General features: G+C 45.6%; 1 protein-coding gene across 15 annotated transcripts in view; it reads right to left on the reverse strand.

The window, feature by feature from the left end:
* Nucleotides 1–62: 62 nt before the first annotated feature.
* Nucleotides 63–27915, reverse strand: part of LOC139406685 (palladin-like) — a 135533-nt gene continuing 107680 nt past the window's right edge. For 4 of the 15 annotated variants that reach the window (XM_071149572.1, XM_071149566.1, XM_071149568.1 and 1 more), the window contains 12 exons: nt 12361–13032; nt 10899–11037; nt 10394–10495; nt 9270–9308; nt 7777–7998; nt 6651–6800; nt 6072–6160; nt 5092–5224; nt 3500–3707; nt 2741–2906; nt 2415–2548; nt 63–2264 (listed from right to left, as the gene is read on the reverse strand). In XM_071149572.1, coding sequence (XP_071005673.1) covers nt 2104–2264; nt 2415–2548; nt 2741–2906; nt 3500–3707; nt 5092–5224; nt 6072–6160; nt 6651–6800; nt 7777–7998; nt 9270–9308; nt 10394–10495; nt 10899–11037; nt 12361–13032 — 2215 coding nt within the window. In that variant the 3' untranslated portion in view covers nt 63–2103. Of the gene's footprint in view, nt 2265–2414; nt 2549–2740; nt 2907–3499; nt 3708–5091; nt 5225–6071; nt 6161–6650; nt 6801–7776; nt 7999–9269; nt 9309–10393; nt 10496–10898; nt 11041–12360; nt 13033–27915 lie in introns of all 15 variants that reach the window. The other 11 variants (XM_071149565.1, XM_071149567.1, XM_071149561.1 and 8 more) reach the window with 3 other exon arrangements.

A 27915-nucleotide genomic window follows, 5' to 3' on the forward strand; every position in this document is an offset into this window, starting at 1 on the left:
TGTATGGATGATTTGAGCAGTCTCCTACTGTCTCCTCACTCAACATAAACACAGTACCTCTAGACACTTAGGTTGTTTTATTATCTTTCATAAACGAATGTAATATCATGAGAACATTCCATATACAGGCATAGACATCAAAAAGGATGTTTGTGACTGATCACAGTAATGGCAGGATGAAACATGCTGTGAACAGATACAGCAAAAGAAGCCTATTTAATAATGCAGTAGTGAGAGAAAATATATCATTACTTATTTCAATACAATTCTGTGTATATCTTTTCCCTTGACAGCTTTGCTATAATTAATAATAATAGCCATTTGTTATAAGTGCCTCATAAAAACATGGACAGACATTGTGACTGAAATAGGCCCAAGTGATATTTTAAGGCAATATATATTGTTTCAAAAAGTGTGATATTTTAATACAGACAGGATTATGTTGTCATTGAACATTTGAGAGAGAAAAAAATCACTAATATAATTTATGTCAAGTTTCTTGGGAAGAAAAGATTTCTCATAGAAAAATAAAGCAATCTGTGGTGTTGTGATCAATCAACTGAAGCCATTATTAGGACTGTCTCACGTCTGAAGATTTTAAACTTAAAAAATAAACCAAAGAAAATAACTGATCTCCAAAATCAGTCATAACCATCATTTCATCATCAACACCATCATTTCATCATCAACATAGTCCATTTCTTCTTTATCATCTGTCATCTACAGTGAATTCTATTCCAAAAAACTTGCTTTCCTCTGTCCTTGACTTCCACTCACGGATCACACAGTTCACAAGCGTTGAAGTGACGGTTGTCACTGGGCTGAGACTGATCACCTGGGCATCCTGGCCAAGGATAACCCCTCTTCCTATCCCTGTTACAGTCAACCTTCACACACCAGTACCTCCTAGCCAGTCATTCCCTCTCTATCCATCAATCAATCACTGAAGTTACCATGGTAACGGCGAGAGCTCTCAACGGTGTCCGAGTCATTCAGCCAACATTCTCTTTTTCACAACTCATCTCATCACTAAATAGTTTGAACTTTCAAGGTCATTTTGACCTGACAAAAAAAAAAAAAAAAAGTCCTTAATATCGATGGTATTTGTGCTAAATGTTGAACCTGACAATGCTGATATCTATGGTATTGTGCTATTAATAACTAAAACCAGACACTATTTATATCCATGTTGTGCTATATTGCCAAGACTATGCTGTGATAACCATATAAAAGAACAACTTTGTGTTTTGCGGTCTCTCTTTCGTCTCTCAACAGTCCAGGGAAACATGACGTGTGGCTCCCATGCTTTGGACTTTCCATACCTTTACATTGAGTCCAACGTCTGTCCCGTTTCTATATATCTCTACCCCTAGAATTTGGTGCCTTTGTTGGGGGAGTATTTCATAAGTAAGGCATCCATTTAGATAGAGCATTACAAATGGCACCATTGTCACATGCATAATAACACTACTTTAGACTTTAAAATATATATATATATTTTTTTTTACAAAGAGTTCATGTGAGAGATATCTTAGGCACTTAAGAGGTGACCCCCTTGTGTGGTTATGGTAGTGTTACTTTGAGAACTAATTTACCAACATTCAAGTCTTCTTCAGTTCCACCACCCATTATCAGAAACTTGTGAACAATATATTGTTTTAATGGACCACAGAATTTCAAACAAACTTCAATGGCCACCAAGGATAGATTCCTCTGGCTCCTATAGTAGTTCCTATTCCTATGGTTGATAAAACTGAACTATATTTTTATTAAATCTTTATTTGACTAGGCAAGTCAGTTAAGAACAAATTCTTGGGTTAACTGCCTTGTTCAGGGGTAGAACGACAGATTTTTACCTTGTCAGCTCGGGATTCGATCTAGCAACCTTACTAGTTGGGTTACTAGCCCAACGCTCTAACCACTAGGCTACCTGCCACCCCATCTGATCCTAAGTATCTGTGGGATTGTCGTAATACGCCTCAGATGGAGAGCGTTACATTTACCCCTATATGTCTGGGGAGAACGGGGGTTGGTGCTTGTAGCACTGGGGGTCAGTTTTAAGGCATTAGGGGGTTGAGTGGGGTGTGTGAACCCCACTGGTCTCTACAGGTCATCACTCTCCACCAGGCCTCCAGGCTGCAGGGGGCTGGAGTCAGGGAAGAAGGCTGCCTTCACGTCCAGTCCTCTCTCTGTCAGCGCTGCGTAGCGACTCGTAGACGGACGCACCTTCTTAGGCTTGGGAGTGTTGGGCTGCTGCCACTGAGCTGAGGACGGAACATAAGTGGAAGAGATGAGAACAGAGACAGTAACAGTGATTTAGCCTTTTACATTTGGTCCTGTGTGTTTGGAGGGTATATAATATTCAGTTGGTTTGTGTGGACACAGAGAAAGACATTGGTGTCTGGGGGACTTACTGTGGACGTCGAGTCGTGCGGTGCTGGACACGATGCCAGCGTCATTTTTGGCTGACACGGTGTACCAACCAGCATCCTCCTTCATGGCTGGCTGGATGATCATACACAGGTAGCCACAGTTGTCCTGGTGCATGCTGGGAAAAAGAGTTCAACACACTCCCTCAGGACCGAGTTTCACCAACTATTGTCATATCATCAATATCTCTAAAATTTGCAGGTCCAGTTTAAGAGGCTGCTTACCAATAATATTGCTACACTACTTCCTTTGACTGTTATTGGACTTATATAATACAAGCCATAGACGGTGAATGGTAGAGCTGACTTACCTGATCCTGTCTGTATTGTGAGTGAAAGACTCGTTCTCTTTCTTCCAGAAGATCTTTGGGTTGGGGACAGCCGACACACGGCACTCCAGACGTACAGGGTTACCCTCGGCAACAGCAGTGTTCTGCAGCTTCTCGATGAACGAAGGAGCCTTGTGAATCTCTTTGGCTGGAGACAAGAGAGAGACCACGGTCAGTCAATAGTAAATCACACTATGACGTATTGTGACGTAAGTATTATGGTATTTGCATCAACAAATAAAAATAGACAAAGTGCCCTTATATCTGAAAAGACATCTAAAATATTATGGCCCGTGCTTGACTTGGGCAGGAGGAGCTCACCGGAGCTGAGTACCAACACCTCAAATGTTCTACTGCTTGAGCTCCTGTTCCTCTTATAGAATAGTAGCTCAAATGTATTGTGGAGCTCCTGTTCCTCTTATAGAATAGTAGCTCAAATGTATTGTGGAGCTCCTGTTCCTCTTATAGAATAGTAGCTCAAATGTATTGTGGAGCTCCTGTTCCTCTTATAGAATAGTAGCTCAAATGTATTGTGGAGCTCCTGTTCCTCTTATAGAATAGTAGCTCAAATGTATTGTGGAGCTCCTGCACCTAAATATAAACAGTACCGGTACCCAAAATAAGTACAGGAACCTATTTCAGTCCAAGTCAAGCACAGATTATGGGTACTTTCCTGTGACAATGTTTTAATATTGTTCATCTGTCTATACTTATACATCTATGTACTGTATGGGTGTCTACCTGCGACAATGAGTTCCAGGTTGAAGGAGTTCTGTCCCGCGCGGTTGCTAGCGATGCAGGTGTAGATGCCTGCGTCGCGGCTGGACACGGGCTCGATGACCAATGAGTGTACGCCATTCTCCCTCACTAGCATCTTGTGGGCGGAGTCAGGTCGGATGGTCTGACCATTCAACTGCCAGATCAGATCTGGTGTAGGCAAGCCACTCACCTAGAGGGGGGAACACAACACATACTCAATGACTCATTCATCACATTGTGTTATTTATACAGTGATGTGATGATTTGAATCTAGATGGAGCATGACTCTATCTGCAGTGCATATGTGCTGGTATATATTTGCATTGTGAGTACAGTAATATGGTGCGTCTCTGTCTGCAGTGAGAGCAGCCGTGTTTTATTGTTGCTTGTCTGGAGTCTCCCGGTCGCCTGCATGTTTTCTCATGAGAACTGCCTGGCCTTTAAAAGGACCCGTCTCTCTTTTCAGCACCCGCTGCATACCCCACACCTTCCCCTCCCTCAGGTCTGACCAGGAGAGAGAGAGAGAGAGAGAGAGAGAGAGAGAGAGAGAGAGAGAGAGAGAGAGAAGAGAGAAAGAGAGAAGAGAAAGAGAGAGAGAGAGAGAGAGAGAGAGAGAGAGAGAGAGAGAGAGAGAGAGAGAGAGAGAGAGAGAGAGAGAGAGAGAGAGAGAGAGAGAGAGAGAGAGAGAGAGAGAGAGTGTGTGTGTGTGTGTGTGTGTGTGTGTCCGGCCTTGACTGTATTGAGTGCTGGAAGAAGAATTTAGACATTTTTGGTTGAACAACATGGTTCAGCCTGACTGCAGAACAATTCCTGTAGTTGAGACACTATTGGCATGGAAAGTTTGGAAACCCACAAACGATTTGGAAATAAATATAGTCTATAAATATAATTGACATTCAGAGCCCCAAGACATTGGAGACTCAACTGTGTTTATTTTTTGGACGAGTATAAAAAGTATTTTTATAGCGTGTGAAATCCATGTATGGTGCTGTTTGGTTGTATTACAGTTTTGTAACATAGTTTTCTAACGGTCTGACCGCACAGGGAGGATTAGTGACCAAGGGAGAAAGAGAGAAGGGGACGGACAGAGAAAGAGAAAACAAAGGGAAGGAGAGTGTGGAGAGAGACAGAATTGCAGAAAGAGTGAGAGAGGGATCCCCGTAATCCTAGCAAAATGACCCCAGGATTTCCCCTCTGTCTGAGCCATTCATCATGAAAGAAGAAATTAAATATAGAGCCCGCAGTTTTTTCTTCCCCAGTATATGGAATTAATGGGGAGGACACCTTCCTCAGGCCCCCAGACACTCCTCATCACTGACACATACATACAATTAGAGGGCGGATCTGCACTGCTTTCCTCCATTTTCTATGATTTACTGTTGAACACCAGGGTTCATTTTGGAAAGTTGGAATTTTCCTTTTAGGAATTCTTAGAACCTGCACTGCTTCTAGTAATGAAAAGGTTTCCAGTCCTCCATAAACACCAGGCCTATAATGGTAGCATCCTAAAGGTGTGGCTGTAGTTGAAGAGGTCAAGGAGAGGTGGGTTCAGTGTTAAGGGGGCGTGGTCTCACCTTGCAGTCCATCCGGCAGAGCCTGCTCTCCTGGACGATGAGGTCACCGGGCGCCTGCAGGAAGTGGGGGCGGAAGTGACGCTCCTGGATATTCTCGTTCTCATCACCACTGTCCCTGGACCGAGACCTAGGTCTAAGAGAGGGAGGCAGAGCAATAATTTTACACCTAACAGAACCCAGTACTCCCACTACCAGCACCCTGTCTCTCCGTTTTGGAACTCTATGGTGGGTCATGACCCCAGGCGTTCCCTGTCCTCCTGCACTATCACAACAATGACATCACCATCCCTCCACACAGTGTAAATACACCCGAGCTGTGCAGAGCGGAGCGAGGGGAAGAGAGAGGGTAAGAAGGAGAGAGATAAAGGGAGAGGGAGGTACTGATGGATATCTTCAAAAGCTTCCCTCAGACAAATGAAGGACTTATCTGGGAGTGTCTGTGTACAGATCAGCTTTCCGTAATGCGTGTGTGTGTGTGTGTGTGTGTGTGTGTGTGTGTGTGTGTGTGTGTGTGTGTGTGTGTGTTCGTTCGGGTGTGGGTGTGTTATTATACGTGGGACAGGTATTATGCAGAACAAATATTACACCTATCAATCTAACAGAGCAGAACCAACAGGTGTTTCCGCCCTCTCACGCTACACTATTCACCTCACATAAAAATGTCAGCACAATGATTTAACACACACTAGTATCAACAATACTGTAGATAACTCTTTTAAAATGTCATAATAATGGTAGTTTGGAATTGATGTTCATACACCTGGTATCATTGTGAATATGAACATTTAGGCAATAATGTTGCTTGACCGGTGGTTAGGCTGGCCAAAAGTAGGCTACATGAAAAGTTCAATACTGGTCATATAACCATGTGTCAGTGTAGGTTATCAGTGAATTTATGTAAATCATAAAGCTCATCTGCATTTCCTGCGATGCTGTTATTGTAGTCTCCTTCTGTGTCAGGTATTGTAGTCTTCCTGTACCTGCGAACATGTCCAGGTGCAGAGCGCTGGCTCCTCCCTCTCTGGTTCACTGCCTGGACCATCATCCTGCCTGTACAGCTCACCCTCCCCTGAGATAGAGAGGGAGAGAGAGAGAGACGTTTGTTCGACATTTATGACTGTTCATACTCAAACTCAACTAAAACCCAACACTTCAGGGAGGAAGTACAATGTGTTGAAGTTGGCCAGGCTCTCAGACAGCCAACAGTACATGAACTCTCGACCCTCATGAAGGCTTTTGTGATTTCCTGTCTCACTCAACGCCTGCTTCCCCTTGCTGGCTGGAGACCCTTATCTTCTCCATGGCTATTATTCTCCAGAACTAATGACTGCTAACAGCATCAGCACCACTGGCTGCCAAACGGCACCACTGGCTGCCAAGCGGTTTGGTCCTGATAATGTGCGTGTCCATAGATACAGTGTGTGTATGTCCCTTGTGTAAAGTAGATTAGTGTGAAACAACTTGGTGTGAAAGTCTGTGCAGAGTTTTCTACATGGGGTGTGAATCAGTCAGGTCCTGTGTGTGTTTGTGTGTTGGGTGGGTGGGTCAGGTGTTCTCACCTCGGGGTTACCAGCCATGATGGTGTAGTTGCCGTCATCGTCCAATGAGGCGGCGGCGGTGTGGAGGTTGCAGGTTCCGTCAGCGTCGCGGCTGATCCTGTAGTGTTCACTCCTCTTAGAGATCTGCTTCCCATCCTTAAACCAGTAGATCTATAGGGGACAGGATAGACACAACACAGAGTTACACAATGACCTGCTTCCCATCCTTAAACCAGTAGATCTATAGGGGACATGATAGACAAAACACAGAGTTACACAATGACCTGCTTCCCATCCTTAAACCAGATCTATAGGGGACAGGATAGACACAACACAGAGTTACACAATGACCTGCTTCCCATCCTTAAACCAGTAGATCTATAGGGGACAGGATAGACAAAACACAGAGTTACACAATGACCTGCTTCCCATCCTTAAACCAGTAGATCTATAGGGGACAGGATAGACACAACACAGAGTTACACAATGACCTGCTTCCCATCCTTAAACCAGATCTATAGGGGACAGGATAGACACAACACAGAGTTACACAATGACCTGTTTCCCATCCTTAAACCAGATCTATAGGGGACAGGATAGACACAACACAGAGTTACACAATGACCTGCTTCCCATCCTTAAACCAGTAGATCTTTAGGGGACACAATGACCTATAGAAGTGGATAGGAGTAGGGAGGGAAGGGAGGTATATTATTATATTACATCATATTATACTCCCTCCATCCTCTATCTATCCTCTCTTTTTCTATCTCTTCCATTCATCTGATGCCTGTCATCACCCAGTCATTACAGAGGCCCTCTGATGCTGCCCGCAGTGGCAGACTCAGAGATGTTAGTACGGCAGGCCAGATGTTAGTACGGCAGGCCACGCCCCTATAACTATACATGTACCTCCTACTAACAACACCACACATCATCAACTCCACATAATCAGAACAATATGGCAGTACATTAAATAGGTTCAGCATACAACAATACACTATAACTAAATAGTGTAGCAGTGATAATATTGACATTAAATACAATAAAAAAATACTAGAATACGGCGTCCTGGTATACGAGACCAACGATGAATCAGTCCACTATATCTCCACATCATCACTCTGTGATCTGTGTGACCTCTGACCTTTGGCTTGGGGTCTCCGATGACCTTGCAGGAGAAGGTGACGGGCATGCCCTCAAACACCTTGTAGTGTTTGAGCTTGCTGTCGAAGAATGGCACCACCCCCTGGCCTGTAGAGTCTTCGTCATGCTGCACATCGTCGTCAGACTCCTCCGCTGGAGAGCGCTCCAGACGGAACTCGATCTCACTGATCAGGCGCTGCTCGAAGCTGGACACCTTGTACTCCTGCAGAGCACACAGAGAGGGAGTTCAAGGAGCATCACTATTACAGGAAGAGCCTGAAATCACAGAGGAATGGGGTCACAGAAAAATCAGATGAACAAGAAGCACACTCCACCAAGAACATTCTGTCACTCATGCATGCATTGATTTATCCTTTCATTCATTCAAGAACAGTGAGTTACGGAAAACCAAGATTCTCCTTTTCCTGTCAGCCATTCCTGTCAACTCTCTATTCCTCCCTCCTTTTCTGTCTATTCCTCTTCTCTCTCTCAATTCCTCCTCCTCTCTCTTTCAATCTCAATCTCTCACCATCCTGGCCCAGTCTGTTGCGGCAGAGGCAACATCTGGAGAGTAGAGTGTACTGACTGACTGACTGATCATTACAGGCCTAAGACACAGCTGAAGGGTTGTGACATCTCAAGGGGAGGCAAAGCTTTGGTAATGGGAGGACTGGAGTATGTTGCCAACGCTCACCAAAGTTTAAATCTATTTCTCTGCCTCTCCCTCAATCCCTGTCTCTCCTCCTTCTCGCAAACGTTTCTCTCTCTCTCCCCCCCCCCCCTCTCTTGAATTCTTGTTCTCTCTGTTTCTCTCTGTTTCTCATTCACTCGCTCACGCACGTACACAAACAAGAGACAAGTATATAGGTCATGTGACACGTAACACACACACACGCACAGCTATGGGTGTAACCCATAGTTCTGATGACAGTGGATCATGTTCATTTTAGCATCTCATGTCTCGTGTTGGAAACAAGCTCATGCAGGCACCAATATCTGATTGACACATCAAAAGTGACCAATCAACACACCGAGAGTCAATGAATCAACATATACATTAAAAGTAACAGCCATGCACAGGGACAAAGCCTTGGCCATACTTACTGGGTTTCTCATAAACAGTATTGGTCAGTAATGGGGTCAGCTCTGACTGAAGACCACAGGAGGTCAAAAGATATGGAACCACCACAATGACCTTAACAGAACCATTAATTCACTTTTTCCATCTGCTTTTTTGTCAAATGTATGTTTGTCTTTATCCTTATCAGTTCATTTGCAGGTTCCCTGATCCTGTTACGGTCAAAGTGTGTGTGAGCACATCTGATAGAATTATTATCAGTGTGGCTTTGTTGAATGGCTTAAGCACGGGGAGTGACCACACACAGTGAGTGAGAAAAAGAGAGGGAGAGAAGGAAAGAGAGAAAGAGGGGGGAGAAGAAGGAGAGAGAGAGAGAGAGAGAGAGAGAGAGAGAGAGAGAAAGAGGCTTGAATAACCTTTTGAGGGACCGATTCTATATCAGATGAACTGGAGTCCTGCGAAGACATAAAATAACAATGAGGTGTTGCCTCTGTGTTACTGTATGACGTCACGACCTGAGGTCCAATCACACACCAAGAGGGCGTGGGCGTGCACTTACCACAACTCATGAAAGAGTGTGTAACATTGTAAGGTCTTATACCATTTCACATTTCCACAAAACACACATATTTTCATCACATATCCTCTGATTTGGAACAGGCAAACTCACAGCCTCAGGCAGAGTAATGCCCAGAGCCATGCAGAGCCAATCTCTATCAGACAGGGAACCAGGCTCAGTCCCATGGGCCTCCAGGCAGCCAGAGCCCAACGTCATCACAGCACAGCAGCACAGACCAGCCCTGACCTCCACAAAACACCGCTGCCACTGTCTGCAGCTGTGTGAGGACAAACTCTGTTTACTTGGCACTGAGGCTTGACTTTAGTCAATGCAACAACTAGGTGTGTGTTCTGCAATGAGGTTGTGTGTTCTTTAAGACTACGTGCTGTATTAATCTGTGTAGCTGTAGTCTATATTTGAGACTTTATCACAGTTCTATACAGCTTTTTAATGTTTCTGAGGGGAACAAATGGCTACATTCAACTCATTTCCAACTGCGTCCGTATCAACACTGTGGAGTCTGCCAGTTTTAATAACAGTGTTTTTAAAGAGGGTTCTGTAGGATAGTATTCTGTTCATATCAAAGCTTCATTGCATGCTTTAAATTAAAGTGTTTCCAGTGTAGCCAAAATATAATATAGCCTTTTTCAATAATAAACATCACAGGCCAGCATTCAGATGGAAAAATAGACTCAGAAATTCAGTAACCCTGCACACCGACACAACTCTGAGTGAAGCGGTGTGACTGACAAATATGACTAATGTAGGTGTGTATGCCACACACACACACGCAATACTACAGTGTAGCACAGAGGCGGTGATCCTAGACAAGTATTTTGTGACTCTGTGAGTAGTGTGTGAGTCTGCACCTGTCCAGTCCAGCCCAAGTGAGTGTGTGTGTATACCTGTCCAGGTGTCTGTGTGTATACCTGTCCAGGTGTGTGTGTGCGTGTTCCTGGTATAGTTGCAGCAGCAGCGTACCTGTGTGACTGGCTCCTGGTCCTGCTGCTGTGTGTTTAGTACTGTGGCTGCGTTGTCTGCCCCCAGCAGCCTGCGAGCCATCTTCTCCTCGTAGGTTAACCTCTGGAAGCACCGATTAATGGGTCAGCCGGGGTTAGTGTGTCAGTCGCAACAGCAACACACACTCGTCACAGATATTAATAAGATACAGTCTTCCTGAGATACACTTGTGAAATGGATGACATGGGGGGGGGGGGGTTTGTCCTCTCCAAGTCAAAAGGCTCTTTTGGACTCACTATAGTACCGGGCCTGTTCTAACATCAGCAGAAACGCTGGTCTGTGAACATATCTGTGACTTAGTTATGCATGTATTAATGTTTGGGAATGAAACTTGATTGATATTTGACATGATGGACCGCTTGTTAATAATATGTATTAAATAATGTTACAGCAATACCTTAATTCCCGAGTTACCTACAAACACACAGTCATCTACAGTGTTGTGAAGGCACTCTGTAACACACACCTGTTGTCCATTGCTCATGCGCTCCTCCTTAAATCGTAGCTTCCTCTCCAGGTCCTGAATGACAGCATCCTTGGTTCCCTGGATGTCAGAGTCAGAGGCCAGGCGTGGGGTTCCTCTAGACTGCTTCCGGGGGAAAGCACTGCTGACAGAACACAACAACAGACGTAGGGTTTAGAACATGGCACCTCAGACCGTTAGTCAACAGTGGCTGCTGTTTCTTTCTACAGTAGATCACATAGCCATGATATGCAATATGCTGTGTGTGTGTGTGTGTGTGTGTGTCAGACTGACTAGGAGTTATTTGAACCCTTGATTGAGACAGAATAAGCCACTTCTTTCTGTTTCTCAGTCCCTTATCTGAACATGTCCAACTGCAGCCTTCCAGACAGAGTCCTCTTATCTCTCTCCCCTGCTGCAGGAATGCCCCGGTGAGGGGGAAACAGACAGAGGAGAGGGCTTGATGAAAAAGAGGGCGAGGGAAGGAAGGAGATGTGGAATTGCCTTAAAGGGGAAGGGGGAGAGCGTGTTTGACAGTGGATGTTTTCTCCAGAAGGCCAGGCATCATCAAGCAGAACCAGAGCCAGGATTATCTACACAACACCAGATCTCTATCAATTAAATAAACATAAACATGACCGAGCTCACTCTGGGTGCAGTCGACTCATAGTCAGGCCTGGCCTGAGAAGGTAGGGTTTCTTGACTTGAGAAACACTATTGTGTTTTGGAAAATGCCCAGTAGTGTGTGTTGAAATCTCAGCTTTGCATAAACCCTTCAAATAGATGTTGATTTGACTTTGACACACCCTTCATTCTAAAGTCATTGTGTATATTTTTCAGATGACAGGGCAAATATTCTTAACTCACACACACACATTTACACACCCCAGGACACTGAGAGACACGGTGCTCTCTGAGCTGAGTGTCTGTACGAGCCCCTGGCTGGTCTCTGGGTTGTAAATATGCTGAATAAGAATTTAAACAGGCCATCTTCCATCTAGCAGCAGAACTCCAGCCTCCAGCTGCTGCCAGGTGGCAGGCTGTCCTGATGAGAATGGAGGGAGAGGGAGAGCCAGCCTGGCTCCATAGAGACAGACCTGCCGCAGGCTGTCCTGATGAGAATGGAGGGAGAGGGAGAGCCAGCCTGGCTCCATAGAGACAGACCTGCCGCAGGCTGTCCTGATGAGAATGGAGGGAGAGGGAGAGCCAGCCTGGCTCCATAGAGACAGACCTGCCGCAGGCTGTCACTCACTGACTGATATGCTATACAACCATTTGACTGGGGAATGAACTGGCCTGAAAGTATAGGGTACTGCCCCATGGAGAGCCAGTGTAGCTGTGTCTAGAGCCAGTGTAGCTGAGTCTAGAGCCAGTGTAGCTGTGTCTAGAGCCAGTGTAGCTGTGTCTAGAGCCAGTGTAGCTGTGTCTAGAGCCAGTGTAGCTGAGTAACATTGAGGATACTCACATAGTCCCATTCCCTTTAGGCAGGCCAAGGGCGTTGACGGACGGGCTCGTGGGCGTGGCTGGCAGGACGGAGGCCAGGAAGCCAGCAGGTGATTGGGGCATGGAAGTGAAGGGGGAAGAGCTGCTGGAGTGGCCGGGGGAGAAGGGGGGAGTCGAGGAGATGGGTGGAGGAGGGGGTGGGGGAAAGTCTTGGCTGGGGCCTGATGGAGAAGACATGCTGCTGCTGAGGAAGGGAGGGGGTGGAGGAGGGAAGGAGGGAGAGGATGGGGACTGAGACCCGATGCTGCTGCCCTTAGTGAAGGGAGGCAGGGTGACCCTGGTGAAGGGTTTGTGTGAGGTGGGTGGGGAGAGGGGTGAGGGCAGGCTGGATCCAGAGGAGCCAGAGGACTGGGTGACGTAGCCCCCCACAGGGACTGTCCCCCCGGGGCTCTGGGCAGCAATGAACTGCTTGGGCCGGGCGTAGTTGAATGTGCTAGTCTGCATGGCGCTGCTCTCCAGCTCCTGGAAGGAGGGAGGAGGGGGAAGAGGAGGAGAGGGCGGAGAGGACACTTCCTGGGGCTGCTGCAGCAGAAGTGGGACTTCCTGCTCTTGCTCCTGCTGCTGGATCCAATTGGCTGCTTCTTGCTGTTCCAATAGAATCTGATCGTGCAGCTGCTTCAACTGTTCTATGTTCCTAAAAGGAAAGTTGATACATAGGCATCATCAGTAACATGACTGCTGGACAGTGGGGTCACTTTGAATGATCATGCCAAACAGTAATAAAAAATAAAAAAAATTAAACACTATTGCAGAACAAAACTGGACAAAGTTTTTAAAAGTTTGTGAGCTAAATGAAAGCAGGAACACACACCAGTAGATCAGAGGCATTCCGTATAGGCCTTCTTTTTTCCCCGGACCAATGGAATCCCTACAGTAAAGGCCTAGACTCCATACTGTGTCCACGTATTTTGTGTCAGGGTCAGTATAAACGCCCAGAGAGCCTAACAGTAGTGGTTTTCCATCCCCATGTCACCAATCAGAACATAGCACACATACCCCTGTAACACTCAACATCCTCTCAACACCACTAGAACGCTGGAGGGGATGAGATAACGCTGCTAAGGTTACAGGCACGTTGTAAAAATGTTAGAAAAGCATGCGGCTGTAATCCATTTTGACCTTGACTGACACAATACCCCATTACCCGTCTCTCACTCTCTAGTTACACAACCACGGTTGACAAATTAAAGAGGTTGTGATTGTAAAAACAGCAATCACAGAGAATGAGCCTCCCAGTCGTGCCGAGACATTGCTATAATGTTACGGATGCGTTGTGAGGATGTTACTGTCAGTGGTTGAAAACCACACACAGAGCTATCGGGATGACTTCAGCACTGGGCCATCCAAGGGCCTCACTCAGGAATTACACTGAGCTTTTTACACCAGCCTGGAATTGATAGCCTGTCAGGCCTGAGTTGAGAGGGTTCAGTGTACCATGAGGTGTGGTTAATTCAGCTAGCCAACCTTGCCACGGTGTGTGTGTGTGTGTGTGTGTGTGTGTGTGTGTGTGTGTGTGTGTGTGTGTGTAAGTGCTGATTAGTGATGTTCTGGGGAGGAAACCTCTGCATAGTGAGTTACCAGTCATTACATAAAGACTTAAAAGGCCAGCCTGTCGACAGCCACGTCAAAAAGTACAATTTTAAATTAAATTAAACATATTAATTTTGTTTGGCATATTTTAACATCTCAACCAATGCCTTTTAGCATAGGAGTCCTGTATTTTTTCAAATATGGTTCAAAACCCGGACGTGAATATTAGCAAAGAAATGACCACATTTTCAGTACTAATTCTGTATAAAATTGAAAATTACAAGACTGTAAAATGTTTTTTCTGATATCTATTTCTTGGTGTGACAGTTAAAGGGTTAAACTGCAGTGCGATGAAACAAAATAAACACAAACACACATCTCTGTCATGTCTTGTTTTCAGGGGTGAATCCTAATTATGCAGCATTGTATTCTGTCATAGAGGTATGGCCGGCTGAGGATTTCACACACAGAGCCCTCCTACACTGTCAAATCACGACTGGCCTGGTCGGGGATCAGTTGGCTGGGGAAACGAAGGCTCTCAAGGAGGTTCCTGATCCTAGAGGGGGTGGATGACATGACTGGAATGGAATAAAGAAAGAGGGGCTAGTAAACTAGACTCATTCTATGTCCACTGCTTGCTTTGAATGTGTTAATTTATAATGGGGACATATTTTATTTGGGTCTGGGGGCTTGTAACGGGAATGTACAGTGGGAACTTCAGAACACATATGACGTGGTTGAGTTATCTTCTCAGGGTAGCAGAAGGGGTCTTGGGGAAATCTATAAAACCCCCATGTTAGAAACCTTAATGTTAATGGCCCAGTCTGTGACTGGTAGTGGGTCCATCAGAAAACCTGGATAGAAGAGTCTAGATACAGCTACATGCCTTGTCATCAGGACTTCACTAGGACAAAATTCTCAGAATCTGTTTCAGATGCTGAATAACCAGGACATTTTTCATTTCTGTCTGAGGTTCCAGGGGATAAGTCCCCCATTCCCCAGCCTCCGCTCTCTCTCAAAAAATATGAAGAGCACAACAAAGGTAATTAACATTTTACAGTGAAATGACAGAACTGACAGTGAAAATACCATGAGACAGATATCCCACATGATTTGAGATCAGTCACATGCTCCCCTCATTAGTAGCATAGCAACAGTAGTACTCCAGGCCCAAATAAACACTCATTATTCGAATCACTCCAACCTGTCATAACCTGTGTGATGGTGTAGACTATTGTACATGAAAAAATAGCACGTGAAATAGCTAACTGAAATAATGCCGTGTCTACTTTCCCTATGTGTTTCTCTTAATATCCCAGCAATGTCGGACATCCAAGCCTCCACCAAAAGAGCGCTTTTACAGGAATTGTTTGGCAGCTCCTGAGAGCGGCAGCCCTGGCCTCCACTCCTCCGTGGCGCTTTCTGTCCTTTTTTGGCTGCGTTCTCTCAGCGCAAGGCAGAAGCTCTCGCCTTGCCTCGCCCGCTCGCCCGCCCGCCCGCTCGCTCGCTCACTCACTCAAGCAGAGTGGAAACGCGCTTTATTTCCTCAGCGCCTTGTCTTTCTCTCTCCTTCACTGCCAGCCTTCGTGTGTGAGTTGCATGAAATGATTTCGATGACAAACCGTTTGTCCGCGTGCCTGCATTTTTGTAATAACCCACCTGATGGTTTCCAGCCTGCCTGGTATATTTTAGAGAATGTTAGGAGCCCAGTTTGAGTATACTAAATATATCTGAAAAGTTGCCCTGGTGTTTTTACTCCTGCCTCTGGAATTTTTCTGAGTATGTTTGTGAGGCAGAGTGGATGTTGGCCAGCTGTGACCGACTGACATCATCTTCTTGCCTTAAAAGGTGTTCCTTCTTTATATAGAACAGCTACTTCCAAACAAACATCGCAGCTCATTATTCCCCAAAACAACTGATGTGCACCCCTCTCTCCCTCTCCCTCTCTCTCTCCCAGCATGGTCAATCAATTCCACATTTAGTACAGTCTAATTCCCCTTGCTTATTTTACAAAAGGGCACTCACATGATTAAGATTCATTTGTCCTTCTTTCCGCATAATGACTAACTTTCCAATTGTATTCTACGTTATGAAATCTGACAATTTCATTTGAATTTTTCCACTCAATTGAATTACCATTTTGTCAGATAGTATCATCTTAAATATTCTGAAACTCTAAAACAGCCCATAAACTTCAGATCTTTTTATGGTTGTCAGTGAGAGGGTCAGACTGTGTAATATTGTAGCTGCATCAGTGGTTTTATTGTGCCTGGTCTGTCTGACAAAAGGAGTGGGCCACCTTGGCTGACACCATGGCCCTGACCAGACCAGCCTCCAGCCAGCTCTACCCAGCCAACATCCACTTACGAAATGACTTCCGAAATCTATTTCATCTCTCTCAATCAAGCTTTTTCTCTACTGATTCAGAACAGGGATTGTCTATTAGGCTTGAATGAGCCAACAGACAAATCATTGGGATAATAAAGTATCTCTTGACTTGATTTAGTCACCAACTCTGGGAACAAAGAGAGGAGCCTTCCGCCCAATCAACCACTCTTAAAAAGAGATTTAAAAGAGGTGGATGTTCATTCTAGCATATAGCATTCACTTATACAGCCATACAGCCTTTTAATTTACAGTACTTTCCCATCTCCACATAAATCCTCCCATTGTTTAGTCTGAAAAGGGGCATTTTCTTATAGCTGTTCAGAACAGCCTGTTCTATAGATGCCAGTCTGACTCTCTTGGGGACAAGAACCAAAACGTACATTATTTAGAACTTCTAAAAGGTTTGTGAACAGAGTTGGTGCTTGGTAAAACAAAATAAAAACGTTTTATCTCTCATGTGAGTAGCTAAAGAAATGACAGAAACTGCTGAAAAGGCTGGAGTTAATTCCTTTTTTTCTTCCATTCCTCTGAGAGTCTGTTCCTATCTGTCTTGCGGTGCAGTGGGGCCTTGCAGGGAGGGAGAGAGGGAGCCGTCCTGCTCTCCATCTCCATGCCAACGGCCCAGTGTTGTGCTTTACCGAGTTGAGCCAACTGGCCCACACAACTCTCAGTTCCAGTGTGAAAAAACTGCAGAACTCTGCCCTGTCATTTCAGACTGTAACAGTACATTACCGTTAAATCTCTCTCTTCCTTTCTCCTCTCTCTTTCCCTCCATTTAGAGGTCCAAATAGGCCAGGCTGTTAAATGTTCTCTCTCTCATCTTAAAAAATACTTTGAGTTGGCCTGGTTCCTGGTGTAAATGATTTAACATGGAACACAATGAAAGAGAACTTTAGAAGAAACGTTTGATTGACAAAACCATTCTTCACATCACCCTCATAGTAAAATGTCAATTATAAAGGATTCTGGTGGTGCTTTAACTTTCCAGTTTCTACATGGGAACATTAGCAGCATCGCTGAGCTTAACGGGGTCAGGCACAGCTTGTCTGAGTGAAAGTTAATTGAATCGGTCTTTTAGAACACCATGTAGCAAGCTGAAACAGACCATGTTGTAGCAGTCAGAAAGAACAAGCTGAAACAGACCATGTTGTGGCAGTCAGAAAGAGCAAGCTGAAACAGACCATGTTGTAGCAGTCAGAAAGAGCAAGCTGAAACAGACCATGTTGTAGCAGTCAGAAAGAGCAAGCTGAAACAGACCATGTTTTAGCAGTCAGAAAGAGCAAGCTGAAACAGACCATGTTGTAGCAGTCAGAAAGAACAAGCTGAAACAGACCATGTTGTAGCAGTCAGAAAGCGCAAGCTGAAACAGACCATGTTGTGGCAGTCAGAAAAAACAAGCTGAAACAGACCATGTTGTAGCAGTCAGAAAGAGCAAGCTGAAACAGACCATGTTGTAGCAGTCAGAAAGAGCCAGCTGAAACATACCATGTTGTGGCAGTCAGAAAGAGCAAGCTGAAACAGACCATGTTGTAACAGTCAGAAAGAGCCAGCTGAAACAGACCATGTTGTAGCAGTCAGAAAGAACAAGCTGAAACAGACCATGTTGTAACAGTCAGAAAGAGCAAGCTGAAACAGACCATGTTGTAGCAGTCAGAAAGAGCAAGCTGAAACAGACCATGTTGTAGCAGTCAGAAAGAACAAGCTGAAACAGACCATGTTGTAGCAGTCAGAAAGAACAAGCTGAAACAGACCATGTTGTGGCAGTCAGAAAGAGCAAGCTGAAACAGACCATGTTGTAGCAGTCAGAAAGAGCCAGCTGAAACAGACCATGTTGTAGCAGTCAGAAAGAGCAAGCTGAAACAGACTATGTTGTAGCAGTCAGAAAGAGCAAACTGAAACAGACCATGTTGTAGGAGTCAGAAAGAGCCAGCTGAAACAGAAACAACCCATGCCAACAGTCAGCTACAGAGGGTTTCCAATCTGTGATCGCCACCGGCTGCCTCTCCTCCGTAGACTCCAATCATACTGTCTTTAATCAATGCTCTCTCTAATCAACATGTCTATAATGGTCATCTTTACACACAGTCGCTTGTTTGTGCTTCCTGGACAATGATGGCCTCGGGTCCATACAGACAGGCGGTTCTACAATTAGACTGACTAACATTACCACAAGCAAGCTGTGAGCCATCGCTGGGTTTTACGACCTAACTTGTTCGGGTGCGAGGAAGGGGAGCTTGTCTTTGATTGGCCACTGGTTTGTTGACTAGGAGAAGAAGAGGAGAGAAGGGAGAGGGTTTATGGGATTCCGCCAGCAGCACTCACTAACCACAGGAAGTGACCATGGGAGGACAGGAAGTAGTTGAGTGTAAACAGACAATAAGGAGGGGGTTCCTTCTATAAACAACAACAAGAGTCTAAGCTTCCTTCTGCAAAGCTGTTGATCCACTCAAATGTCTGAACAACAGGTTTACATTTTCCCACAATGGAAGTAAAGAAAGTTTGACTTATATTAGTGTTTGTCTGTGAGTACAGCAGTGAAGGCTCCTCAGAGGAGGAAGGGGAGAACCATCATCCTCAGTGAATCTCAGGGGAGGGGGGGGGGGGGGGGACTGGTCAAGGATAGAACATTCAGACATCCCTCTCCAAATTCAGCCAGAGAATGTGCCTTCGTTTTAAAAAGGATTTTCCCGCAGAAACTCTAACACGTTCAAAAGCAACTACTGGAACAATATTTCTAACATAGAACGTTGGGAATGGTCAGAGGCGATCTGGAGACCACTGGTGACGTTTCGGGTGTTATTTTGTGATGTAATTAAAAATGTTATAAAGGAAATACAGTAACTTGGAAAGTATACTAACTATATGTGTGAAGTGTCCATCCGATGCGTTGTGCATGAAATATGAAACATTATGAAAGTGTTTTTGTTAAGAGAGGGACATGATTTTAGGAACCATAAGAGATAATCGTTTTGCATAACTTTGCACAGTGACAAGTCACGCCATTGAGTGAGGTCAGCCTGACTGAACTAACTGTATAAAATGATGGGAATGATAAGAATGAACATATCAGACCAGAGAGACGTTGAGCCGCAGCTCACTTTTTATTTTTTCTCCCCAATTTCGTGGTATCCAATTGGTAGTTACAGTCTTGTCTCATCGCTGCAACTCCCGTACGGACTCAGGAGAGGCAAAGGTCGAGAGCCGTGCGTCCTCCCGAAACACAACCCAACCAAGCCGCACTGCTTCCTGACACAATACCCACTTAACCCGGAAGCCAGCCGCACCAATGTGTCGGGGGAAACACCATACACCTGGAGACTGTGTCAGCGTGCACTTCGCCCTGCCCGCCACAGGAGTCGCTAGTGCACGATGGGACAAGGACATCCCTGCCGGCCAAACCCTCCCCTAACCCGGACGACGCTGGGCCCATTGTGCGCTGCCCCATGGGTCTCCCGGTCACGGCCGCCTGCAACAGAGCCTGGACTCGAACCCAGAATCTCTAGTGGCACAGCTAGCACTGCGATGCTTTGAATCTCAACACGAGGTAGAGACGATAAAGTCAACTCCCGGACAATCACTGGTACGGCTGATTAGCTGTCCTAAGTAAAGTATCTAGAAAAATTAATTTAAGTGGGACCATTCCATTACTCTGTTCAAATCATCATATTATGCTACTCTCATCACCCCACTGGGAACCATCGACACAGCTGGCTAGACTATCTTCAAAGAAGCATCTTCCAGAGCAAATGGAATTAGAATAAAATCTGTAGTTCTGTTCAGGACTACACAATAAATCACCGGATGCCGGACGGCTGCCGGATACCGAACGACTGCAGAAAAGAACAACAGTAAAAGACGGGTGGGGACGTCTTTTCAGAGCCTTACAAACGTGTCGCGAAAAGGCTCAAACAACCCCCTTTCCAAGAAGGCCCAGTTAGGAGAGATACATGGCAAACCAAGGCATTTCCACGTAAATAGCTTCATGATTTCTTACTCCAAGCAGGCGGCGGTTTGTGCACAAAGCATAAGTGAGAGTAGTTTCTAAATGTGCCACCGTTAAGTGCTTCTGTCCCTCTCTCTCTTTCTCGCCCTCTCCATGTCTTTTGTAACAAGCAGCCATATCGTTGTCAGTCCGCTAGGGACCTGTTTCTAATGTATTAAGTGTGTATGTTTATTCTGTGTTATCAAGGGGTGGCAGGTAGCCTAGTGGATAGAGCATTGGACCATTAATGGATGTCGATTATGGCAGCCCTCCACACCTTTCTGATTCTGAGGGTTTGGGTTAAATGCAGAAGATGCATTCAGTTGTACAACTGACTAGGTACCCCCATTTAGCTAGCTAAACCAATTTGTGTAGTACTGAACCATAAGCAAGGCTAGGGTTTTTGCAGATGCAAGGAGGTTACGACTATTCAGAATGATATGATTAATAAGTTGACTGTTTATGGATGTAATATGTAAAGACCTTTAGAGTTTAATTTGGGAGATGATAACTTTAAAGAACCGCTCTTGTGGTGCCCCAAATCCTATTGTTACATGATTCATTTAATTTAATCGGGTAACAATTAAACATAGTTAGTTGATTAGATAAATAACAGTCATCCGATTAATGAAAGTAAAGTCACGACAACTTCAATACATAACCTCTTGGTTCCATAGACTTACACAGTAACTATGACAACTTCCAACCTATCATAGCTCTTGCAGCATGAACTGACATGTTGCCCACCCAATCAAATGATCAGAGAATTAATCTAGTACTGAAGCATAAGCTACAGCTAGCTAGCACTGCAGTGCATAAAATGTGGTGAGTAGTTGACTTAAAGAGAAAGACAATAGTTGAACAGTTTTCAACAAATTCATTTCTTAAAAAATGAAGAAGCAAGAGAGATATATATAGAGAGAGATTTTGTCTTTTTTTTTTTTGTTACTCAAACACCCGGCTCCAACAGAAGGATGCTATGTTAGCTAGCTGGCTATGACTATCCAACACAACACTGGAACTCGTCAAATTCAAGGTAATCTTTTGGTTTTATTAATTTATTTCCACCGGGGCCCCGCCGGTGTAACTGCTTAACTGGGTTTACTAACACATTAGTTATATTACCTATGTTGGTTACTTTAGCTAATATGGGGACAACGATGTAGGCTGTGTGTAGCGGTTATGGTTTGGCTTGGAAAGATTTTTTTGCCTGGTCACATACAGCTGAGGTGTTGTTCATTGAAGCCCACAAACGAAGGGAAATGGTGAGAGTAGACTGCATAGAGGCTACAATGAAGACAACATGGCTGCTATGAAAGTGAACTGTGTTTATGTGTGATTAGGGATCATTCCGCCGATTCTGATCGAAAACATTTCTTAAACAGAAGCAAACAAAACATGGATAAGAGTTCCTGAATTTGTCCAATAGAAACTCTTGTTTGCAACTGTTGAACTAATGATCACACCCTAGATAAGCTAGATGCAGGCAAGAGTGTGTGAGGCCGTATTGGATGTGTCACTGTCTGTCCACGTGTCACTGTCTGTCATCTCAAATGTTTCTCTCGACCTGTGTGCACCTACGTTGTAAACTTTCATTCATAGACTAGGTTGTAGCAACCTCGTGATGAGTACAGGGAAAATGGCAGTATCATGTAGTAGCCTAAATCGCTGTTACATTTAACTGGGTGAATGGAATATGAATGACAGTCATCCAACATGCTGTAATAGAAACAAGGCCATGCTCATGAAAAAAATAAATGGTCCTCCCTCATCATAAACGTCACTGACCACCACTTGAGTACAGTATCTGTCCGTGTCATTGTTTAACCATACGTCACTGTGCCAGCTTCTAAAAAGCATGTCCTTGTCAAACAGGAATTATTTATACCCAAACAAGCTAGCGGAGCTCCAGCATCACACCTCCAAAACAAACACAGCCCCTATGTGTGTGTCCTACCGTGGAAATACACCTCAAGGTGGTAACACAACAACATGCTGGCCCCAAACCATGCCCGAGCCAAGAATTTATCAGAACAGATCCAGGGACGCATGATGAAATCAATGGGAGTATGGGAAAATACCAGACTCCCACTGCAATCACATAGACAAATACACCTCTCCCTGTCACCTCCCCCAAGCATGACCAGACATACAGTACAGTATGATCAGTGGTGCATGTTGTCTCTCTGTGCCTGACACCACCTGTTTCACACTTCCCTCACCTGCGTTATACAGTATTACCGTGCCCCCATTACATCACTGTTACAGTGCGTCAACCTGTAACTTGACCAATCTCTGACAGAAAGTGTCTGGTCTGTCACTCTGTCTGACATGCCGACTGATACAACGAACGTCAGACTGTGACTAATTGACTTAGTATCTGACTGACTGGCTACGACATGATTGATTGACTGTAAGGAAATTGTGAATTCATTTGACGTGTCGCTCAGAGACACACACCAATCAGGCTGAGTGTAGATCAGAATAATGTAATGTTTGTGTGAGATCAGACTGCAAGAGGAGGAGTAGAGGGGAGGCATGCAATACTTACACATGTTTAAACACATGCACAAACAGGTACAATACCCAAGGCTTTTACAAGTGACAGGAAGTGTAGATATGGGCCAAAATCCCCATGATCCAGTTGTTAATGATGATCTCTATCGCTGCAGAATAATGTCGACCCTGTGGTATCTGTATGTACCCTAGCAAAGTAACAGGTCATTATACACACAGTTATACATTGATTTTGTTCACCAAGGATCTCGAAATAACAACAATGAGCTCTTTTTTTAGGCAAGTTGACATCCATTTGAAGTTCTATGGTAAGTTTACGGTAAGGGGCTGCATTAACAGCTTACATGATTCCAGTATACAAACAACCCCAGCAAGATAGCCAAATGTTTATGTTTGACATCATCACATCAGATCGCCGGATGAGATAAACCAGTGAGCGTGATAAACTTCCATCAACAAATTCATGTGAAGCCCTCAAACTGAGGGTTATAGTAAAAAAGCAGGTTCATTGAGTTAGCCAGCTAACTTGTCTAAATGTTCTGAAATAACTTTTTTTTTTTAGAAAGATAAGCTTCAAATGAGCATGGTCTCTTTAACTCAACAACACATATCTGAGTTTTGTTTTGTTTTTACTCATTGAACTTGCTTTGTAGTATACCCCTCAAGTGTGTGCACACAAACCACACCAAACTAAACACACGCAGAGACAGTACACACATGTAGGCCTACACATGCGCACAAGCTCTACCTGAAATTAGCACTTTGGATAACGTTTTTAAGGAAACACCTCAAACATCTCCGCCCCGTCCATCTGAGGGCAAGCGAGCTGATATAATACAGGTAAATTGCCAAACCTGGTGTTAGGGCTGGAAAATGCCAGTGCGGGAGTTTTTACATGACGAAATTGCAAACTAACGTGCTTTTGACACTAGAGCCGCTTTAACGCCAGCCGAAAATAGAGACCTTAATCAGATCCGTTTCCACATGAAGGAGCATGTAGGTCAAACCTCCAGTCAGGTTTAGAACCAGAGTTAACCCATTTACCTGAACCACATCACAGGCTGACTTAACACCATGCAGTCCCACTCTGAGAACCTCATTCACCCCACACACACCCTAACCTCTCAACACACACAAAACTCATTATCAACCTAACTTCTCAACACACACAAAACTCATATACAACCTAACCTCTCAACACACACAAAACTCATATACACCCTAACCTCTCAACACACACAAAACTCATATACAACCTAACTTCTCAACACACACAAAACTCATATACAACCTAACTTCTCAACACACACAAAACTCATATACAACCTAACCTCTCAACACAAACAAAACTCATATACAACCTAACCTCTCAACACACACAAAACTCATATACACCCTAACTCCTCAACACACACAAAACTCATATACAACCTAACTTCTCAACACACACAAAACTCATATACAACCTAACTTCTCAACACACACAAAACTCATATACAACCTAACAACACAAACAAAACTCATATACAACCTAACCTCTCAACACACACAAAACTCATATACACCCTAACTCCTCAACACACACAAAACTCATATACAACCTAACCTCTCAACACACACAAAACTCATATACAACCTAACTTCTCAACACACACAAAACTCATATACACCCTAACCTCTCAACACACACAAAACTCATATACACCCTAACCTCTCAACACACACAAAACTCATATACACCCTAACCTCTCAACACACACAAAACTCATATACAACCTAACTTCTCAACACACACAAAACTCATATACAACCTAACTTCTCAACACACACAAAACTCATATACAACCTAACCTCTCAAAACACACAAAACTCATATACAACCTAACCTCTCAACACACACAAAACTCATATACACCCTAACTCCTCAACACACACAAAACTCATATACAACCTAACTCCTCAACACACACAAGACTCATACAACTCTCCCTAATCCCTCCCCCCCTGGTTTGGCTGAGTGCTCCTCCTCAGTAGAGAGCTGCCCAACTTTCCATGGACATTTCATAACCCCCTTGATTCAGCTCCTAGCTCAGATCCTTTGAGGTGCTTTATTGGCAGAAGTAGTCCCTGACATTTTTCATATAGACAACAAAGGAAAACAGAAAAGCCCTTTTTTTTTAATCAACTTCCATTCCTTGTCTCTTTCCTTGTCCCACTTCAATTTCTCTCTGTCTTTGTTCTCCTAGACTTCCAAATGTATTTTCAACCTCTCCATCTTCCTCTCTTTCACCTACCTACCCTACCACCTCCCTCTCTTTATGGTTCTAATTGCACACACTCCATATAAAACACAACCAGACTATTTTCTTCCCCCCCCTTTAAACGCTGCACAGAGCGTGTGGCTCATTCCAACTAGACTAACAGTTCAGGGCTGCTCCAGCTCCAATCACCCCCTTCTTTATGTCACTCCCTCCCTCCGTCCATCTCTCTCTCTCTCTCTCTCTCTATCATCTGTGGAGCCATTTCACATATATAATAGAATAACAGGTGAGGAGTACAGAGAATGAACAGTGAGCTCTCTATCTCTCTCCCTCCCCTGTCTCTCTCCCTCCCCTGTCTCTCTCCCTCCCCTGTCTCTCTCTCTCTTTCCCTCCCCTGTCTCTCTCTCTCTCTCCCCCTCCCCTGTCTCTCTCTCTATCTCTCTCCCTCCCCTGTCTCTCTCTCTATCGCTCTCCATCTCTCTCCCTCCCCTGTCTCTCTCTCTCCCTCCCCTGTCTCTCTCTCTCTTTCTCCCTCCCCTGTCTCTCTCTTTCTCCATCCCTGTCTCTCTCTCTCTCTTTCTCCATCCCCTGTCTCTCTCTCTTTCTCCCTCCCCTGTCTCTCTCTTTCTCCCTCCCCTGTCTCTCTCTCTTTCTCCCTCCCCTGTCTCTCCCTCTCTCTTTCTCCCTCCCCTGTCTCTCTCTCTCTTTCTCCCTCCCCTGTCTCTCTCTCTCTCTTTCTCCCTCCCCTGTCTCTCCCTATTTCTCCCTCCCCTGTCTCTCCCTCTTTCTCCCTCCCCTGTCTCTCTCTCTTTCTCCCTCCCCTGTCTCTCTCTCTTTCTCCCTCCCCTGTCTCTCTCTCTTTCTCCCTCCCCTGTCTCTCTCTTTCTCCCTCCCCCATCTCTCTCTCTCTCTCCCTCCCCTGTCTCTCTCTCTCTCTCCCTCCCCTGTCTCTCTCTCTCTCTCCCTCCCCTGTCTCTCTATCTCTCTCCCTCCCCGCTCTCTCCCCCTCCCCTGTCTCTCTCTCTCTCTCCCTCCCCTGTCTCTCTCTATCTCTCTCCCTCCCCTGTCTCTCTCTCTTTCTACCTCCCCTGTCTCTCTCTATCTCTCTCCCTCCCCTGTCTCTCTCTATCTCTCTCCCTCCCCTGTCTCTCTCTATCTCTCTCCCTCCCCGCTCTCTCCCCCTCCCCTGTCTCTCTCTCTCTCCCTCCCCTGTCTCTCTTTATCTCTCTCCCTCCCCGCTCTCTCCCCTCCCCTGTCTCTCTCTCTCTCTCCCTCCCCTGTCTCTCTCTCTTTCTCCCTCCCCTGTCTCTCTCTCTTTCTCCCTCCCCTGTCTCTCTCTCTTTCTCCCTCCCCTGTCTCTCGCTATCTCTCCCTCCCCGCTCGCTCCCCCTCCCGTCTCTCTCTCTCTCCCTCCCCTGTCTCTCTCTATCTCTCTCCCTCCCCTGTCTCTCTCTCTTTCTCCCTCCCCTGTCTCTCTCTCTTTCTCCCTCCCCTGTCTCTCGCTATCTCTCCCTCCCCGCTCTCTCCCCCTCCCGTCTCTCTCTCTCTCTCCCTCCCCTGTCTCTCTCTATCTCTCTCCCTCCCCTGTCTCTCTCTCTTTCTCCCTCCCCTGTCTCTCTCTCTCTCTCCCTCCCGTCTATCTCTATCTCTCTCCCTCCCCGCTCTCTCCCCCTCCCCTGTCTCTCTCTCTCCCCCTCCCCTGTCTCTCTCTATCTCTCTCCCCCCCCTGCCTCTCTCTCTCTCTATCTCTCTCTCTCCCCCTCCCCATCTATCTCCCTCCCCTGTCTCTCTCTATCTCTCTCTCTCCCCGCTCTCTCCCCCTCCCCTGTCTCTCTCTCCCTCCCCTTTCTCTCTCTCCCTCCCCTGTCTCTCTCTCTCCCTCCCCTGTCTCTCTCTCCCTCCCCTCTCTCTCTCCCTCCCCTCTCTCTCTCTCCCTCCCGTCTCTCTTTCTCTCTCTCTCACTCTCTCTCTCTCTTTTCCCCCTGTCTCCCTCTCTCTCTATCCCTCCTCTCTCTCTCTCTCTCTCTCTCTCTCTCCCTCTCTCCCTCTCTCCCTCCCTCCCTCCCTCCCCTGTCTCCCTCTTTCTGTCCGGTGAGACGGAGTGTTTATCTTTATCGCAGGAAGGCTCAAGACATCATTTTCTTCCCCCCCCTTTAAACGCTGCACAGAGCGTGTGGCTCATTCCAACCAGACTAACAGTTCAGGGCTGCTCCAGCTCCAATCACCCCCTTCTTTATGTCACTCCCTCCCTCTGTCCGTCTCTCTCTCTCTCCGTCCATCTCTCTCTCTCTCTCTCTCTCTCTATCATCTGTGGAGCCATTTCACATATATAATAGAATAACAGGTGAGGAGTACAGAGAATGAACAGTGAGCTCTCTATCTCTCTCCCTCCCCTATCTCTCTCCCTCCCCTGTCTCTCTCCCTCCCCTGTCTCTCTCCCTCCCGTCTCTCTCCATCTCTCTCCCTCCCCTGTCTCTCTCTATCTCTCTCCCTCCCCTGTCTCTCTCTCTCTTTCCCTCCCCTGTCTCTCTCTCTCTCTCCCCCTCCCCTGTCTCTCTCTCTCTCCCCCCCTCCCCTGTCTCTCTCTCTATCTCTCTCCCTCCCCTGTCTCTCTCTCTATCGCTCTCCATCTCTCTCCCTCCCCTGTCTCTCTCTCTCTCCCTCCCCTGTCTCTCTCTCTCTTTCTCCCTCCCCTGTCTCTCTCTTTCTCCATCCCTGTCTCTCTCTCTCTCTTTCTCCCTCCCCTGTCTCTCTCTTTCTCCCTCCCCTGTCTCTCCCTCTCTCTTTCTCCCTCCCCTGTCTCTCTCTCTCTTTCTCCCTCCCCTGTCTCTCTCTCTCT

This window comes from Oncorhynchus clarkii, chromosome 4 (assembly GCF_045791955.1).
Source record: "Oncorhynchus clarkii lewisi isolate Uvic-CL-2024 chromosome 4, UVic_Ocla_1.0, whole genome shotgun sequence".
In the NCBI taxonomy this organism is placed as follows: Eukaryota; Metazoa; Chordata; class Actinopteri; order Salmoniformes; family Salmonidae; genus Oncorhynchus; species Oncorhynchus clarkii.